The sequence below is a fragment of the Chenopodium album genome, chromosome 3 (assembly GCF_948465745.1).
Source record: "Chenopodium album chromosome 3, dcCheAlbu1.1, whole genome shotgun sequence".
NCBI classification, from domain to species: Eukaryota; Viridiplantae; Streptophyta; class Magnoliopsida; order Caryophyllales; family Amaranthaceae; genus Chenopodium; species Chenopodium album.
The window spans coordinates 52080924-52100602 of NC_137836.1; the positions used below are offsets into that span (position 1 = coordinate 52080924).

The window sequence follows — 19679 nt, forward strand, 5'->3', positions numbered from 1 at the left end:
AGCTTTTCCAATGCCGAAGGCTTGCCTGCAGACTCACATTTTCGGAGTACCCAGTCACCCCCAGCTAGGGGTCTTTTCTTGACTCTCTTGTTGAAGTATCAAGTTATCCTTTTCTTATATGCTATAGAGCGAAGCAAAGCATTTCCTCTTATCTCTGGAAGTAAGTCTAAGGCCAAAGGCTTCATTTGATCATTTTGGGTGAAGTCATAGAAGGTGACCCAGGGGGATGGGATTCCAACTTCTACAGGAAATACAGCATCACTCCCATACACTAAGGCAAAAGGGGTTTGCCCCGTAACTTCTTTGGTGGTGTTACGAATGGACCACAAGATCCCAGGCAAGTCATCCACCCAAGATCCTTTTGTGCCTTCCAACATTGTTTTCAGCCCCTTTAATATTGTTTTGTTCACTGCCTCAGCTTGGCCATTTGTCTGAGGTCATCATAATGTAGAAAACCTTGTCTTAATCCCAAAACTATTGCAGTACTCCCTAGTTGGCTCGCTATTAAATTGTCGGCCATTGTATGAGATCAAAATGCAGGGTATCCCGAAGCGGGTGATAATATTTCTCCATATAAATTTTTGGACTTGTTTGTCGGTGATTTTTGCTACTGGCTCGTCCTCAACCCACTTAGTGAAATAATCCACCGCTACTATCAGAAGCTTCCTTTGCCCTGAGGCCACGGGAAATGGCCTCTTAGGATATCCATGCCCCATCGATCAAAGGGTAGGACCGACTGAATACTTGTGAGGGCATTAGCCGGGACATGAGGCATGTCAGCGAACATTTGACATTTCTCACATCTCTTAACAATCTTCATGGCTTCATTCCTCAGGGTGGGCTAATAAAACCCATCCCTCAGCGCCTTTCCCGCTATAGTTCTTCCACCCTGGTGGCTACGGCAAGCCCCCTCATGGATTTCTCTAAGTATGTAATTCCCTTCCTCCGGGGTTATGCACTTCAGCAACGGGTGTGTGAAAGACTTTTTATCGAGGGTTCTGTCATGAAGCACGAACCATTCAGCCCGTTTTTTAATCATTTTGAAGTCGGGGGTATCATTAGGTAGCTCCCCTTTTAAGCATAGAATGGTTTTATCCATCTAAGTCTCGCCACTATCAATTTCCATGATGGCGGGCCTTTGAGTACTTGGTTTCTCCAGGACTTTCCACATGATGTTTCGGGGGGCTATCCCCTCAGCCGAGCTTGCTAGGCGGGCAAGAGCATCAGCTTGCTGATTTTCTAATCGGGGAATGTGCTTGATCTTGAAGTTGTCAAATGATTTTGTTAAGCTTTCATCCTTCTCAAAATAGGCTTTCATGTTTTCCTCCTTTATTTCAAATTCTTTTGTCATTTTCCCCACTATGAGCTTTGAGTCTGAGCATACTTGAACTGACTTGATTTTCATGTATTGCCACAAGTTTAGCCCCAAGATGAGTGCTTCATACTCAGCCTCATTGTTAGAAGCATGGAAGGAGAATTTAACATCATATTCAAACTTCTCTCCCTCTGGGGAGGTGATAACCAGCCCAACCTCACTTCCAGCCTACTAGACAACCCATCCACATAAAGAGCCCAAAAAGCGGAGGTGTCTATTAGGGTAGGCCTGTGAGCGCATTCGGCTATGAAATCATCCAGGGCTTGGGCTTAAATGGCCTTTCGGGGATCAAACTCAATTCCGAAATCCGCCAATTGATCTGACCAATCTGTCATTCGAGATGAATGGTTTTTGCTCTCTAACACTTTCTTGATTGGCTGGCTGGTAAGAACTTTGATCGGATATGCTTGAAAGTATGGCTTTAACTTCCTGGTGGCCATCACTAAAGCGTACACCACTTTCTCAATGAGAGTATATCGTGTCTCAGCCCCCCATAAGGCATGGCTGACAAAATAGACAGCTACTTGGCCTTCTTCTCTTCCAGCAACCAGGACCGCATTGAGGGCATAGTCTGATATGGCCAAGTATACGAACAATGTTTCCCCGGGGAGGGGGCTAACAAGTTTCGGGGTTTTCATCAGATGTTCCTTCAATTGCTGAAAAGCTTTTTCAGCCTCCTCATCCCACAAGAACTTAGGCCTCTTGAGGGCCTTGAAAAAGGATGAACTCTTATCAGCTGATCGGGATAGGAATCCTCCTAACGCAACTAGGCAGCCTGTATGGCATTGCACTTGTTTCACATTTCAGGGGGATTCCATGTCAAGAATGGCTTGGATTTTGTCCGAGTTGGCATCAATGCCACGCTGATCAACCATAAAGCCAAGGCACTTTCCTCCTTGAACCCCAAAGACACATTTGCTGGGATTGAGTTTCATCTTATATTTTCTAAGGGTGGTGAATGTTTCCCTTAGGTCTGCTATATGGTCAGAGCTTTTTTTGCTTTTAACGATCATGTCGTCAACATAGGCCTCAACTTTCCGGCCTAGCTGCTTTTAAAAAAATTTATTCATCAAGCGCTGGTATGTGGCTCCGGCATTCTTGAAGCCGAATGGCATCACATTGTAACAGTATACCCCTTGGCTGGTGATAAAGGCCGTGTGGGCTTGATCTTTTTCCGACATGGGTATCTAATGATACCCCGCATTGGCATCCATGAAGCTTCGGAGGGCGTGACCAGCAGCCGAATCCACTAAGCTATCAATCTTAGGTAAAGGGTGATCATCCTTCGGGCATGCCTTATTCAAATATGTGAAGTCTACACACATACGCCAAGAACTATTTGGCTTGCTAACCATCACAACATTAGATAGCCACTTAATATATTGGCATTCTCGAATGAAACCCACTTCGAGAAGCTTCTTAACCTCAGCGGATGCAGCCTTGTTTCTCTCCGGTCCGGCATGTCGGAGTTTCTGCTTGACGGGCTTGTAGCCCTCCTTGATATTCAGCTCGTGCGTCATCACCTCGGGGTCTATGCCCGGCATTTTATTTGCTGTAAAAGCGAAGGTGTCTTTAAATTTTGTAAGTACTTGAATGATTTTTTCCTTAAGATGGGGGTCCAAGTTCTTTCTCACTCTCACACTATGAGCGGGGTCATCCCCCAAAGGTATGCTTTCATCCTCCTCAATAGGTCTAGGCCTACCGTATTGCTTAGGGTTCTCAGCCATGTAGATGGTCATTACAGGGAGCTGGGGTTCATCATTATCCATTTCTTTCCGCTTGGCCCCCTTATCCTCTTGGTTGACTAAGTCCTCGGGTTACTTCAAGCTATCTACATAGAATTTCCTCCCCTCAAATTGATCTCCATATATATTCCCCACCGAGCAATCATCGGTCTCGAATTGAAGGAGCAAGTGATAGGTTGAGATTGCAACTTTGACCCTATTGAGTAGAGGGCGACCAATGATCATGTTGTATGGAAGAGGGGTATACACAACTAAGAACGTGTGTACCAAACTCCTCCCCTTCTTCTTTTCCCCCAGGCGGATGGGTAGCTTGATCGTTCCTAAGGGGTAAACATGCTGCCCCCCAAAGCCGACTAATGGCTTCTCCAGGGGTGTGAGGTCTCCCCTGCCAAAACCCATTTATTATAGGCATTTCCAAGTAATAATGTCAGCTGAACTCCCACTATCCACTAAGATCTTCTAGACCTCAGCATTGGTCACCTTCATGTGAATCACTAAAAGGTCATCATGGGGCCTTTGAATATTTTTTGCATTGTCATCACTGCACACCATGAGAGGGTCTTTCGGGGTTGATGAGGGAGTGCCAATATAGTAGATAGGTTCTTCGAGCGACCGCAAATGACCCTTGCGTGCCCTGTTAGACACACCCCAGAAGGCAAATCCTCCGGCTATGACATTGATGCTCATGTTGGTGTTAGCTGAGCTATGGGCTTCCTGCACAACTTTGGAATCCTTGCTTCTTTGTTTATCCTTCAGGGGGGACTTGAGGTATCGGTTTAGCTTCCCTTCTTCTGCTAGATTATCCAGGGCTCTCTTGAGTTCTCTGCAGTTCCGGGTGGTGTGACCGCACTCCCTAAGCTATTCACACCAAAGTTTCTTATTCCTTTGTTCTATCGGCGTGTTTATTGGATTAGGCTTGGGGAGGATAGCCTTGTTTTTTATGTCAAAATAGATCTCACGCCTATCAACATTGTACTTGAGTCCTTCATCATCACTCTCGGCCCTCCTCGGCCTTCTATTCTTGTTCTCATGATAGTTGTCTTCTTGCTTTCTTTTCCCTTTGTTGTTTGCCACGAGTGCCTTGCACACCTCACTTGCTTTAATGATCCTTTCAGCTCTTTCCATGGCTTCAGAGAAGGTACTGAATTTATCATGCACAAGTTCAAACTTCAGCTTGTTGGACTTGATCCCGAAGAGAAGGGCTGTGAAAGCAACATTATCGTTGAGGTCGGGGATGAGCTCAGACTCTGTGTTGAACCTCTTGATATAGTCTTTAAGCCTTTGATTCTCTCCTTGGTTCACCGTCATCAGGTGAACGCTAGTCTTTGTTTGCCTACTCCCAGCAATGAAGTGCTTTTTAAATTAGGTAGCTAGCATGTCAAACGTTCTTATGCTCCCGGGGGTAATGTTGTTGAACCATGTCTGTGCTATGCCTTTGAGAGTGGTAGGGAAGAATCTAGACCATGAGGCTTCACACCTGATTTGGACTCCTATATGTGCTTTGTAAGCGTTCAGATGTTCCGATGGGTCTGTCTTTCCATCATAAGGGTCTAACGTAGGGATTTTGACCTTAGGAGGAATAGGGGTATTCATTATCTCCTGGCTAAAGAAGTGTGATGTTCTTGACAATCCCAAGCCTCCCTGGCCTGGGGAAGGAAGGGCACTCGGGACTTTTGCTTACTGAACGAGCGAGTTGAGTGGGCCTTCCCCTCGGTCTGGAAGTGGTTGAGTGTATCAAGCTATCCCAATACCTTGTTGATCCATGTCGAGAGTGAACTCTAGTTCGACCTCTCTGGGGGGGATCATTTTCTTCCTTTGAGTTATCCCGCCTGGAGTTGATTATCTCACGGGCATCTAGAGTTCCTTCCTTCAGCCTTAGGTCATTTATTATCTCTCTAGCATCTCTTGGTCGGCTTGATTGCCCTGTCTCCCGCTAGGGGTTGAGAGACTGATGTGGTTGAGAGCGACGGGACTCCTGGTGCTGAGGTCGGGAGGATGCTTGATGGAGATAAGATACGTGAGGCTGAGGGTTGTCGGTCGGCCATTTTCGAAGGTTGAGGAAGGTGGCCGGCCGGTTTTGGTGGTGGCTGGGGTAGGGTATAGGATTTCACGGTGGGGGTTGGTGACTGATTTTTTTTTCTTTATTAATAAAATGAAATAAACCTATTAAATTTTGACACGTGGCATATAACCTACAAAAAACGGTCACTAACAAGTCAGGGTCTATTTAAAGAATATGACATGCAAAGGTGGATTGTCTCGTAATAATCAAAAGGTGGAATTATTATTGTCAGACCACGCAAATGTGGAATTATTTATTTCCATTTTTCCTAATTTAAATAACCTGCTATAAGAAGCAAAGGTGGCGGCTTGAGGCTAAGACCACGCTAAAAAAAGAGGTGTGAAGTTCATTATGGTGATAACATCTCTTGAATAGCCGTGGTTGAAGGGAGCCTTAGTACTTTCTTAGTAAAGCAAGGAAAGCTATCCATAAGACCCCCGACCCCCGACCCCCAAATCCAAACACAAAACACACACACTCATCTTACTTTTTTGGCTGAGAGGATCATCGTCCACATTTGACATGATAATTTACCCAAACTGGTGTACCCAATTTCCCAAAAGCTCTAACATTTAACAAAAGCAGTGCCTCCATTGCATCGACCTAGAAGTAACTTGGTGTACGCAAGAAAATATGGTAGGTTAGAACTTGGAAGCCCTAAAACAATTACAAATGCAAATTCCCCATAACTCCATCAAAAATACCCATGCCCACTAAGGAAATTAATGTAAATCTACTACCTCACCGAAAACTCTCAAGCCGTAATATGTTCCAGATAAATACAATCAGCAACTGCATAGAAGATATGATAATTTACAGCCATGCCTGAAAATTCCAAATTTCAGCATTTACAGCAGAGAAAACTGATGTCCGAGTTCAGATTTATATTCATTATTCAGTGTCAACGAGTTCATCGGCACTCCAATGATGCACTGAACCATAATAGTTGCCTCCAATAGATTCCAGTATATCGAACTCACCTTTACATAGAGAATCACCACTGTCACGTAAGGGTAGTTGCAAGGCCCACAGGCCATAAAAATACATCTACCTGAAGAAACCAGAAATACCACCCCCTTTGCTATACATCAAAGCCGCTAAAGAGGGGAAATGGGAAAAGGAGAGATACCTGAACAACTCACTAATATCTCACCCTTCACTTGTATTAGTAGCCAGAAAATATAACTATTAAGGTTGAGTAGTCAGACAAATTGAAGCAAGCATAGAGAGCACGAGGTACAACTACAAAGAGGTCTCCCTTGTCCCAAAGATATTTGGAAAGGGGAAGGGGGGGGGGGGGGGGGGGGGGTGGGATAATGCTTGGATATTCTATCAACACAGTACCTCCAAGTTCAGTTTTGTTAAAGGAATGGAAAGGAGAGACTACTATTGTAAGCAGTAGTGAACTGAATTATGCTACATTACACAGGCCTACAAAATTGTTTAACAAGGTTTCACAAAATAGGTAATTGGAGTTTAATCCTAAATGGCACAAAACAGATTATTGGAGTTTAATCCCAGGTGAACATCATGGAGAAAATACTTGCCCCAAGCACTGCATAAGAAATACACCCTTCGTACCTTAATCCTAATTTGGATAAGAGGTATAAGAGGCTGGGGAGGCCAGAGGGAGGAAGGGAGGAAGTGATCCATTGCGCTCCATTCAAAAAACACCCCCTCTCCAAAATTAGAGAGATTCGGGGGGCGAAACATAGTTCCACCACCCTAACTCTCCCTTTTTTCCCATTCCTCCTATTTACTTTCAATCATACTCAAATTTTCACTCTATTAAGAATTGGGAAAAGTTGTGAAAATGGGTCGGCACAACTGTGCACATATAGAGAAAGAGAAAGTAGGAAAACATACCAAAAGCAATATGGGACAAACTCAAAGGAACACCCAAAGTAGTCTACGGAACAATATGCAAGGAAGAAAGGGAGTACTTTTGTTTAAGAAGATAACAAGACCCATTTAGAATATAAAACTATCTGTTATACAGGACTTGCCAACAGAATACTCCACCCGCCACTCCTTCCATTGTCATTTCCTCAGGACTGTCTTAAGGCTATAAGCCTGTAACAATATCTCCAACTCCAGCCAGGAAACTGAACATTAAGCACAATCTACACAAAAAAAGCTTTAGAGCTCTCGGCAAGCAAATAGTTTTTAAAAGGTGGAGAAAGAATGGTTGGCGCAATTTGATTAATCTAAATAGCATGAAAAGTCCTGACTTAGGGATGTTGGCATTTAAAAGCATCAGATAACTGCAGAAAAGTATAACCATTGGCTGTACCCTGTGGGCAGTCCAATTCAAAAAAACAAATATCTCCTAAACAATTGGAATACACTAACTAAATGACAAGAGAACTACACTAGTAAGGAACAATTAGGTGAGAAGATTCACATACGAGACAACCACCAAAATCGTTCTTCCAAAAAAGAATAATTCAACAGTGTTCCAAGAGAACACCCATAGAAATAAATTAATCTACATAAGAAAATGGAAATTCGCAAACTACTGGAGCAATTTATTTTCAAATGCAAGCCAATTGAACTGCTTACACAATACACTGTATTAGCTATAAGCTATAACCGTTAAACATAAATGAAAATAGTAGGTTTGATGATAAAACTCATAAAGGAAATGACCATTTACTAGGGTAAGCAACTGTAGGTATGGACAGACTCTGCTTCGTCCCACAAATGAAACAGGTGCCTTCTGCCGCCCCCTCTTTCCTTATTCCTGAACCCACACTTCTCTTCACAACCTCTCACCATAATTAAAAAGTTGGAAGGGGTAGACTGGGATTTTTAATTACTTGATAAAAACCATTAATCCATGATCTTTCAAGCTATTTAATATCAACAGGTTAACAAACAAAGCACATGTCAGCTGAGTTTTACAAGAAACAACTGCCAGATTTGGTCTGCTTGATCAGAGGTTGTATGCTAGTCTAGGTGCTAACTGTGCAAAGCTCAAGCATATGAACCATTCTCTCCCAAATCCTTCCAAGAAGACAAGAGGTTGTTTGGTGGTGGTGGTGGTGGTGGTAACATTCTCACTTCCTTGACTCCATATAACTAATTAAACTAACTGGTCCCACTCAGAAATAGCCAAAAAGGACATTGATGCTTGTTAAGTGAATGGCAATCTTTGGTTTGAACACTAACATCAAAAGCATATTTATAGACATAGAACAAAACAAAGTATAGAAGCACGAATTATAACAAAAAGACAAGATGCAGAAATAGTGAAGGTAAACTAGTAAGAGTGAACATATCAATAGAAGAGAAAAAAGACTGATACTGATACAGATAGCAATATGTTGCATGAATTGATTTTAACATTGGCTTGTTAAATATATAAAAATGTACTGAAATGTATTAATATTACAAGGCAACATTAAACTGTGTTTAAGGAGAATTACAACCACTACTTGGATATAAAATTCTTAAAGGTAAAAAAAAAAAAAAAAAAAAAAAAAAAAAAAAAAAAAAAAAAAAAAAAAACTGAAGAAGCAACTGCAGACTTGTGTTAAGCAGTTTTGAGCCCAAAACATCAGAGTAGTTAGCAAGCTCTCAAGCCGCATTAATAAAGTCTCAAAAAATAGCATCAAATCGTGAGTTGAGTTTGGCCTTATTTCTAAAGCTCAAACTCCTCATCACGAAGAGCCATCTCAGCAGCTTCTTCTTCATCGTCATCAAGGGCAAAATACTCGTTTCTCTCAACCGGCCTAAACATGTAAAACATGATCACATAGAACACCAGACTAGCAATTTCCTCAGCTGCATTGCTCACCCACTGATACTTGTACGCAGAGATGGTTTTCAGTGCAAACACGACAATCCTAGTGAAATACAAATACCCGATAACAACAATATAGAATTGCCTAAACAAGGTCAACTTAGACAAATTCCTAGCAGCTTTCCCGTCTGTCTTCGACGTCTCCCTCAAAGATCGAATTGACCACACAATAGGGAAGATAATCGCACAACAACATATAATATCAACCAACAAAAACACCTGATTCCATGTAACCCAATCCTTAATAAAAGGCCCGGTTTCGCCAATCACAATAGAAGCCACATTAGCTAAAACCTGAAGTGGGATCACAATCATAAGCACCTTCTTCTCCTTCTCCTGCAAGAAAGGCTTCAAAAACGACCACCCAGTACCAACCAACACAATCACAGTAAACAACAACACAACCCTAAGAAACTGAAACATATAAAACAGCACGTCCCAACCGTGCGGCGATCCGGTAACCTTAACATAATGTTTATCCTCAGCAGCACAGATCAAATTCAATGCTTTCATAACCAACAATCCAGACATCAAAAGATGAATTCTATGAACAGATTTCTTATTCTTCAAACAAGCAACAACCCAATACCCCAAAAACACAAAATAAACAATTGAAAACAGAAAATACAAAGAGGGTAATTGAGTTTGACCTGCAGGAAGATAATCCTTGACCCCATTAAACTCCACATTATACATCTCAGTATGAACAGTCATGGTAACCGAGCTTTCTGGGTTACAATTAGCGAAGAACAGACTGTATTCATTGGGAATACTAACAGGGTAAGATTGATTAAACGAAGAAGCAGGAGGAGGAGAAAGATCTCGAAAAGTAAACAAATGGGTTGTATACTGAGAATCAAGAACACAAAAGGATGGGTTTTGCTGGATCTCAAGAAGAACTTGAAGAAGGGATTCTTCAGAAAGGAGGAAGAAACCAAGACGAGAAGGCTCAGGAGGAGAGAGATTGGAGGTAACAGAGACGGAAGACACGGCAACGTTAACACGGCCCGTGTGAGTGAAGCCGAATTTCTCGAAGAGAATCATAGGGCGAGAGTCGGAGATGATTTTGAGGGTTTTGATCTCGGCGATTGAGAGAGGGATGAGGGTGAGGAGGAGGAGAGAGAGAGAGAGGAGATGGTGGAGTTTCGCCATTGTTGGTGGTAGGCGGAGGCAGAGGATGGATCGTGCAGATGAATCTGGTGAGCCCGGTTTTTTTCTCTCTGTTTGTTTTGGTGAGTGAAGAGAGGAAATGAAGCCGGCGTCGGTTTGTCTGTCTGCAACTCTGCACAATGATTTATTTTATTTTTTTAATTTTGGTTTTGTGAGATTGGTGTGCAAGTGTGTGATGAGTTAGATCTAACATCTAAGCAAACGGGGTAATGTTGAATATTGTTGATTTGTCTCATTACTTTGAATAATTAACACATTTGACTTTTTTTTTTTTTTTTTTTATTAGTAGTATTAGCTATTTGGATACTTTAGTATAATTACAAATCATTTCTTAGTTGGATTGAAATTAGAAGAATTTATGAATTATCAGGTATATTGTAAATGGGTCGATCTTTGCGAGTCGGTCTCAGCCCAGCAATTTGTTGGGGTTAAATTTCCCAGCACGAGGGTGTTTTGGTATTTTCGTATGGGGTTCAACTTAAGATGTATGTATTGCTACTGTTGTATACGTATTAAAATACTAATATATAATATGCCTCCCCCGTTTCCCGTTGGTTCAATTTCCGCTTTTCCTTTGCTCTACTCTCTCTCTTCTCTGAAGCGAGCTCTGTAAAGCTGTTCATTTTCTCATCTCTTCTCTGATAATCTGGATATCGTTGAGCAATTGAAGTCCTTCAATTCTAAAGAAGACCTTGTGGATTGTGGGGGAAGTAATTTTTGATCAAAAGTTCTTCGACGAAAGAAAATTTCAGAGAATTTGGTGCGCAATTGATCGACAAAAATGAGGTGTCGAGGTGAGTCTCTGAATGATTATGTAATTATTGTTACAATTGCATGTGACTTTCTTGGTTAACAAATTTCAAGCTAATATGTTTTATAAATTTTGAAAATTTGAAATTCCTAATTTTGAAATTTAGGTTGTTGTATGTTCTTAGGTTTCGTTGTTGATATTTTTGCAGTTGTACTAAATTTAGGTTGTTGTATGACCTAAGTTTGTACTAAATTTCGGTTTTATACAACAATTTAGTTGCTTTTTACTTGAAATGTCAACAAAAAATTAGCAGAATTTAGGGTTTCGTGATAATTTGTGATTAGGTTTTTGATAATTTTTGAATTAGGGTATTTACTCCTAAATTAGTAATAAGTAATATAGATTTTAATAAGACTTTTATAAAAATATAAATGACAAGAATTCTATTAGCAAGTAATATAGATTTTAATTGTGGTTGTAATATGACTGTACTATTAATATAAATGACAAGAATTCTAATAGGTAATAGGTGTTAATATGACATTTCTTGGCTCATCATTGAAATTATGGCACTGATGTTGTTGTTTATGATGTTTAAGCATGCCCTGAAGTAGTGAATGAGGTTAGGTTTGCTCCTCCCTGTAGCTAATAAGTTAGGCTGTAGTGATTATGATTGTGTTAGGGTTTCAGCAATGATTGAGATCAAAGTAATGGCAGCTTTAGTTAATGGTTTTTTTAGTCTAAATTAATTCTGATTGTTCTGATTATCATGTTGGTTCTTGTGTTGTTTGTTGCAGGTGGGAGAGGTGGTAGTGTTGTGAGAGGTAGGAGTGTTGTGAGAGTGAGAGGTGGGAGTGCTGTGAGAGGAGGTTGGAGAGGTGGGAGAGGTGGTAGTGTTGTGAGAGGTGGTATTGTTGGGAGTTTTAGTAGAGGCTGGGGTGGTGTTGGGAGAAGGGTTGTGAGAGGTGAGAGAAGAGGTGGTGATGATACACCTTTTGATTCTAATTTAGAAGAGGAACCTTCATCTGAAACGTATTCTGCGGATGATAGTGAAGAAGAAGAAGAATGTTCAAGTAGTAAAATTCATAGAGGGGTAAAGTTTCTTTTACCTAAATTTAGACACACTAACTATATTGTTGTTTTTCCAATGATTATTTATATTTGTTTTGTTTACCAATGTAGGTAAAGGCCAAGGGGAAGGCCAAGGGGAAGGCTAAGATGGTGAAGCCGAAGAGCGTGATAAAAGACATTAATCCGATTGTTTACACGGTATTTTTATGAGTTTGCTTTGTATGTGGTTTTATTTAGTTCATTTTGGTTGATATCAGTTGTATAAAGTATTCTGATGATTGTTTCTTATTATTTTTGTTTGCAAAAGGATAATTCTAAAAGTGTAGGCAGTAGGCTAAAGGAGGCTGGGAAAGTTATCGAAACGTTCCAACAATACGAGAAGATTGTATGTTTGTTGAGAAATTTGTTGTTTTGTTTTGAAGCATTAATTTGAGACGTTAATGAAATTCTGCCTTTATTTTGCAGTCAATGAATGAGAATTGCCCTCTTGAGACATTTGGGAGGGTATTAGGCAAATTTGATGAAACAAAGACTCGAATAGTCAGAGATATGGGTTTTGGCACATTATTTTATGCTGTTGGGAAGAGGTTACCTCGATAGTTGGCATACTGGCTGTGTACTCGGGTAGATGTTGATAAGAAGTGCCTTCGCACGACAGATAGGATGGTTTACCCTTTTTCTTCTATTCAGGTGCATTGGGTTCTGGGCCTACCTCACGGACGGAGACCGGTACCAACGAAGGTAGTTGGTCAGGAGGTAGAGGACAGTTTGTGGATAAAGTACCGCACCATTTACAATTCTAGGACAGAAGGGATAACAAGGAAGACTTTGATTGAAGCTTTGGAGGCTCCATGTACTGATGAGGACGAGTTTCGCCAGCTTTTTGTGTTACTGATGTTGAATACACTCTGTTCGACAACTTGTCATCGCATGAAGAAGAAACATCTGTATGCAGCTGCAGTTGCAAGAAGTGCTAAACTGTATAACTGGTGCTCTCTCGTTTTGGATGAGTTATTACATGCGATGGCAAGCTTTGCTAAAAGGTTTTATAACAATGGTTTTGCCCATGGAAGTGGTGGGTGTACTTTATTTCTGTCGGTAAGTTGACACCTCTAAAATATCTGAATGTAAACCTTTTTTCATTCATTTACAAGTCATAAAGCTGATGTTGATGTTTGTTTATGTAAAAGCAGTTGTTGTATCTTGATAGACTGAACAGAATTCCACTAGAGTGGAATAAGTTTCCGAGGTTAAAAGTATGGACTACAAAGGAGATGAGCAAAGCTTGTAAAGAAGATCGTTTCCCAACGGGTGACTTTGGAAAAAAGGGGGTAATTGGAATATTTATTTTGTTAAATAGCTACAATATTATAGTTGTATAAATATTATTTATTTATTTTTTACTTTGGATAGTGTCTGGACGTTTCGTATGGTGGGGATGTTGGTCACCCGTTGAAGGCAAAGGAATGTTTTCCAGCTAAAAGGAAAAGAGAGGAGGCGGATGAAGTAGTAGCTGATATTGATGATGAGGATTTGGCATGGCTTACCATAGATGTGAAAACCAGAAGAACTCTGGTTAAAGAAGAGTATGCCTTTCAAAGGAAGAAAAAGAAGCTAGGAGGTAATTACATAATTTTCTCGTGTTATTGGTACGGTTTGGTTCATAGCGGTTCATAGTTAGTTATATAATTGTTTCAATTTTTTTGTTGTAATAAAGAAGTACTGAATGAGGACCCTGAAGAAGAAGGGAGGAAGAAAAGGTCTGGACAAGATGAGGTGAGTACAAAGAAGAAGAAGAAGAAGAAGAAGAAGAAGAAGAAGAAGAAGAAGAAGAAGAAGAAGAAGAAGAAGAAGAAGAAGAAGAAGAAGAAGAAGAAGAAGAAAGAAGAAGAAGAAGAAGAAGAAGAAGAAGAAGAAGAAGAAGAAGAAGAAGAAGAAGAAGAAGAAGAAAGCAGAAGAAGAAGAAAGTAAGGATGACAGCAAGAAAAAGAAGTCATTAGGTAATGTCATATTCTTGTGAAATTAAACATGTTTTCCAATTGGCTTTGTGTCTCAGTAATTGTCTCAGTAAATGATTTTTTTTTAAATTGGTTATGAATTTGTAGAAAACAAGGAGGAGGAGAGCAAGAAAGAGAAAGAGAGTGAGGTGAAAGTGAACAAGAAGAAGAACAACAAGAGGAGGAGGAATAATAAGGACAACAAAAAGGGTGATGGTGAATAGATATTTTTATACTATTGCAACATTTTATTGTCATTTTTTAAATTTACATTGTCATTATGATTAATAATATATTATTTCAGAAGAAGAAATGGAGGAGGAGAGCAAGAAAGGGAAAGAAGAGAAAGAGAATGGCAATGAGCATGAGCTTGCGAAGGATCTTGAGAAGAAGCCGGAGAAGGAGCATGTGCTAGAGAAGGAACTTGAGAAGGAGCCTGAGAAGCAGCTTAGGCTAGAGAAGGAGCTTGATCTAGAGAAGGAACCTGATCAGAAGGAGCTAGAGAAGGAGGCTAAGAAGAAGGCTGAGAAGGAGCCTAAGCTAGAGGTTGGGAAGGAACTACAGAATGAGGCTGAGAAGGATCCTGAGAAGGAGCCTGAGCCAGAGGTTAGGAAGGAGCTAGAGAAGGAACCTGATCTACAGAAGGAGCTAGAGAAGGAACCATCAACTGACCAACCAAGTCATGTGATGAACATTGAGTCCACAAGTGATAAGTCAGAACTAGATCAATCATTCATTGATGCGATTGTTAAAGTTTTTGGTGTAGACCAGTCTTTGGTTGATGCACCTTTAAGTAGTACGGGCTCGCGGTTTAGTGAAAGCAAGTACCTGGTTGGAATTCATGAAGCTGATGTTGTTGGTAGTGCTTCATCATTTGATGTTCCAAAGGGGGGAGGTGATGTTCATAGGGGGGAAGGTATCCCTGATGTTGAGAACAAGGATGTTCCAAAGGGGGATGCTGATGTTGAAGGTGGTGTTCATAAGGATGTTCCAAAGGGGGAAGGTGAAGGTGAAGAGAACAAGGATGTTCCAACAGCAGAAGAGGAGCTACCCAAATTGTTAGAGGCAAAGGCTAGTGAAGGTGTAGCCAATGCAGCAAAGGGGATAGATAGCGTTATCCCGAAGAGCCTTGAGTATTGCGAAGCTTCTGCCACCTCTGAAGATGAATCACAGACTACAAATGTGCAGAATAAGAGGCACCAACTCAGTAGGAAACAGAGGAAGATATCAGAGCCTCTTACCCTACCTGTTTCGTATATCAATCAATGACGGCCAAAGGGTATTCGTCGTTTCAGGGTACCTTTGCGTGATTATTTGGATGAGCACATGTCATTCAGCACAAGAAAGATTAGAAATGATGAGTATGTATAGCCTTGAAAATCTTGACAGTTGATCATCTTAATGTTGAAAATGTTTATTGTTTCCTTTCATTGTGTACATGATGCTTATATTCATGTGATTCGATGCAGGAATGAACCGACGTTCTTTAATTGCGAAGGTGACTATGTCAAACTTACTTTATGTGGCCATTTTATACATAATTTTGGGGAGGTCAGTGATCAGGTACGATGCTTAATTCAATTGTTTTCATTATATAATTTGTTGTTAGTAACTGTAACTATAATCATTGACAAGTGTTCCTTCTATAATATGTCAGGGTTGCGGGACGCGTTTATGAAAAGGTGTGGGAGAGGCAATTCCCCGGTCGCAGCAGGCAATTTATGACTGATCCTGCATTTGCAGTTACCACTTAATCCTTCATTACCTACTTTTGATTGATAGATGTTGGTTTTGTATTCCCAACACACTGACATATTGTTATTTTTAGATGTTGGTTTTGCACGCCCATACCAATACCAAAAAGGTCAAAGAACTGGTGAACCTAGAGGTCATTAAGTTAGTAAAAAGTTACACTCACTACATGTACCCAACCGGGTCAACCAGAATCAATGTGGTATGAGTTTGCAACTATTTATTTGCCTATATATGTACTGTATGTACTCTATCAAAGGTCTACTTCTGTGTATTACAAGTCCTTTTACACAGATATTTGTCCCAGTTCTTCGAGAACACCACTGGTGGTGCGCTGCATTTTCAATTAACAGACAGGAGGTCCTTATTATTGATTCAATTTTGACTACGAACGCGGCTTCTCGCAGAAAATGCGAAGTAGACCACCTGGTTGGAATAAAATGCATATAAACTTATGAATTCTAGTCTGCGTCTATTAATTTTAGAAGTAAGTAAGTTAACTAGTACTTCATTTCAAGCTGCAGCAATGGATCTTGCATTTCAGAATATGGACAAAGATTGGCGAACATGGACCATTTATAATTAGCCAAGGACATCCCTCAATATGAAAAGTCAGGGAGACTTGTAAGCTTCTATACATGTTCTTTTGCCTTTGCTTACGGGTGTACATACAACTTCTATCTTAATAATCAATAATCATTATAATTGCCAATTTTTATTCCAACCAGAAATAGCCGTGGAATCCATATGCTAATTGCGATTAAGCGCAACGCTGACAAGTTGTTATCGGAGATGGCCGAAGTGAGTTCGACTTTGTTTTGCCTTTTAATTTATTTTCAATTTGTAATGTTGTTATTGTATCTTCTAATCACAACTCTAATCTTCCAGTTTCCCGATATGACATTTGAGAGGTCCTGGGTTGTGTGTGAAGACCTCTTGTCAGAGTTTAATGAATCGAGGGAAGATGTTCTGCGGCTACTTCAACCTCCTGTCAATTGATTTTCATTTGCAAATCAATGGTGGTTAGGTGTATTTTTTTGGGAAGTAAAATTTGGGACTGAACATGGTTATTTACTGTTAATAACTTTAGAACTTTAGCAATTCGGAGTAAACTTTATTGGCAAATGTGTAAGTAATATAACAACAACCTACAAGAACTATAAGATACAATTTGTTTTGCAATTAATAATGAGGAATGATTTTGTTTTGTTCAGCTAATTAGTATTATTTGTACATACACAATGTAGACAATAACAATACACACTAATGACAATATTTGATATATGAATGATAAGGTCTATACAATGAAAGCTGGCCCCTTATACAAAGACATCTTATAAAAAGAAAGAAAGCTTGGCCCCTTATACAATGAAAGTTGGCCCTTATCGGACCTTATACAATGTTGGCCCATATAAAACTGGGCACACTATAATGGAATAGAATTGGGCCTGACAGAGCTCACCCTTATATAAAATTGGGCCTTAATAATAATAAAAATAATAATAATAATAATAATAATAATAATAATAATAATAATAATAATAATAATAAAAAATAATAATAATAATAAAAAAATAATAAATAATAATAATAAATAATAAGAAAACTATTTCGCATCTATTATCGGCCCAAATACGTAAAAACTGTCTTTTTGAAAAGTATCAACGCTTGAACATATCCGATATCTAATAATAATAAATCCATCCTAATTTCTTGAACATATCCCATACAAATAATAATATTACAAATAAAAATAAAAATAATAATAAGACCGATATCTAATTGTCACTAAAAATAGTATCAATAAAAGTACTCGTGACCATAATATTCATAATTTTTTTATTTGTAATGACAATATTAATAATACTAATAATAATTATAATTTGGAAAGATTTTGATTTCTTAATGGTCAAAGGGAACTCGTTTTACTGTCATCCTGGAAAATGAACACTGTCAACGCTTGTTTAGTGTTCCCATGTTTGACGAAAATTCATTGCACCCAATCTAATTTCAGTTGTTATCCGGTGTTATTGGCATTCCCCATATTGTTATCCTCTTTACTATTTAAGAATAGATTATATCTTTACATCAATACAATCTCATTCTTAGATTATATCTCTTATCAATCAAGCAAAAAAATGGAGGAGGGCTATGAAGGTATGACATGCACTACCATAACCTACAAGGACCACATGATGAACCATCTGGTAAGAAGTACTTCACTTAATGTTATTACCAAATTATTTGTACTTGCATGTGTTATTTAAGGAACGATTGTAATTGTGCAGGCGCTCCCTGCTGACTGGAGAGATTTATTTTCTCGCTATTTAAATGGAGTCAGGGTTAAACGTGGGAAGACGGGGCGTGCATGGCATGTGATCCTCCTTGGGGCTGACGTTCCTTCTACCCGGTCTGTGTTCTTTGATGAAGGATGGGATACGTTCGTTACGGACAATGCCATCGTGACCGGGGAGATTTTGAAAGTCTACTACACAGGAGGGGGCTTATTTCATGTTCGCATTTTTTCTGCTGAGAACGTGGAAAGGGTTCCTCCTGCACAAGCCCCATAGTCTTGTTTTGTAATATTTTTTTTTTGTTTTTTAAATATAATGTTTTGTTTAATTAATAATAATAATAATAATAATAATTTTACTTTATGTTTTGTTTGATCATTTTGTTTTTAATACTCTGTTTTCGTATGTTTAGTATTGAATTATAACTTCAAACTTCACTTAAAAGAACTACAAATTAACTATAAACTTTTTTTTGTTTATTTAACTTTTCCATGTGAAATTATAATTGAAACAAAAATAGTTGTCTTCCTACATCATATGAATGAATTACATTGAATAATTACATCATGTTACGCATATGAATTGAAACAAAAATAGTTACGCATATGAATGAATTACATTGAATAATTACATCATGTTAATCATGTTAAGTATGAGTACGGGCCATTAGTTCTTATTTTCTTTACCTTCCTACTAAATCACATTAAGTATTATTTTGTTTCATTATTTTCTTTCTAAATCACATTAATTGCATATCGACATTAAGGTTTATTTGTTGTTCTCTGTCTTAAGTTGTATTCAATTGCTCTAGTCTTATTATTTTTACTCCGACAGATGTAACATACATAAACAATAATACTGTTAATATTATTATTAGTAAAAAAAAATTATATTATATATGGTTAATACAAACGTGATATTATTAATTTTCATATCATTAATACAAATCATATTAAAAAAATACATTATATATGGTTATTATTATGAAACATACGTAAAGAATTCATATATAAATTTTATTATTATTAATATTATTTATTTCTCGACAGCCGGAGGAGGCATACCTTCACAGCCTTTCCAAGCGTTGACATCGGCCTGATTATTACTATTAGGATTATTCTAATTATTAATATAATTATTATTATTAATATATCTCTAAAACAAAAGTCCAACCTGAAATAAATTAATAATATAATTATTTTTATTTTTATTATTATTATAATTATTTTTATTATTATTATTATTATAATTATTTTTACTTTTATTATTATTATAATTATTTTTATTTAAAACAAAAATAGTACTCGTAAGAAAAAAGTTTTCTTGCGAATTACTCCGTATTATTATTAATGACAACGGATTAGTACAGAATATCAATAACAACGGATTAATACAGAACAATAAACATCAGATTTTAATTTTCAAAAAGACAATACAAATATACACGATGACGATTAACAAATGCAAATGCCAAACATAGTTAAGTATTTTCACTTATTATTATTATTATTATTATTATTATTATTATTATTATTATTATTATTATTATTATTATTATTTACAAAGTCAATTAGTTCTATTAGGGAGTGCATATCTAAGTATTAGCATTCAATTTTAGATTATGGGGAACTATTAATTTCGCAAAGCATGTGAAAAC

The 19679-nt window shown here is 38.5% G+C and overlaps 2 protein-coding genes across 2 annotated transcripts; both read right to left on the minus strand.

Moving 5' to 3' along the window:
• Positions 1–1099: 1099 nt before the first annotated feature.
• On the minus strand, positions 1100–3144 carry LOC145625108 (uncharacterized). The gene is made up of 3 exons (XM_081678190.1): positions 2703–3144; positions 1654–2150; positions 1100–1543 (listed from the first exon to the last, which is right to left on the minus strand). The coding sequence occupies exons 1-3, from the start codon at positions 3142–3144 to the stop codon at positions 1100–1102; spliced, it is 1383 nt and encodes a 460-aa protein (XP_081534316.1).
• A 5362-nt stretch (positions 3145–8506) lies between these two features.
• On the minus strand, positions 8507–10254 carry LOC145623980 (protein CANDIDATE G-PROTEIN COUPLED RECEPTOR 7-like). The gene has a single exon (XM_081676896.1). It carries the CDS (start codon positions 10137–10139, stop codon positions 8826–8828), a length of 1314 nt encoding a protein of 437 aa, XP_081533022.1. The 5' UTR covers positions 10140–10254; the 3' UTR covers positions 8507–8825.
• Positions 10255–19679: the final 9425 nt, after the last annotated feature.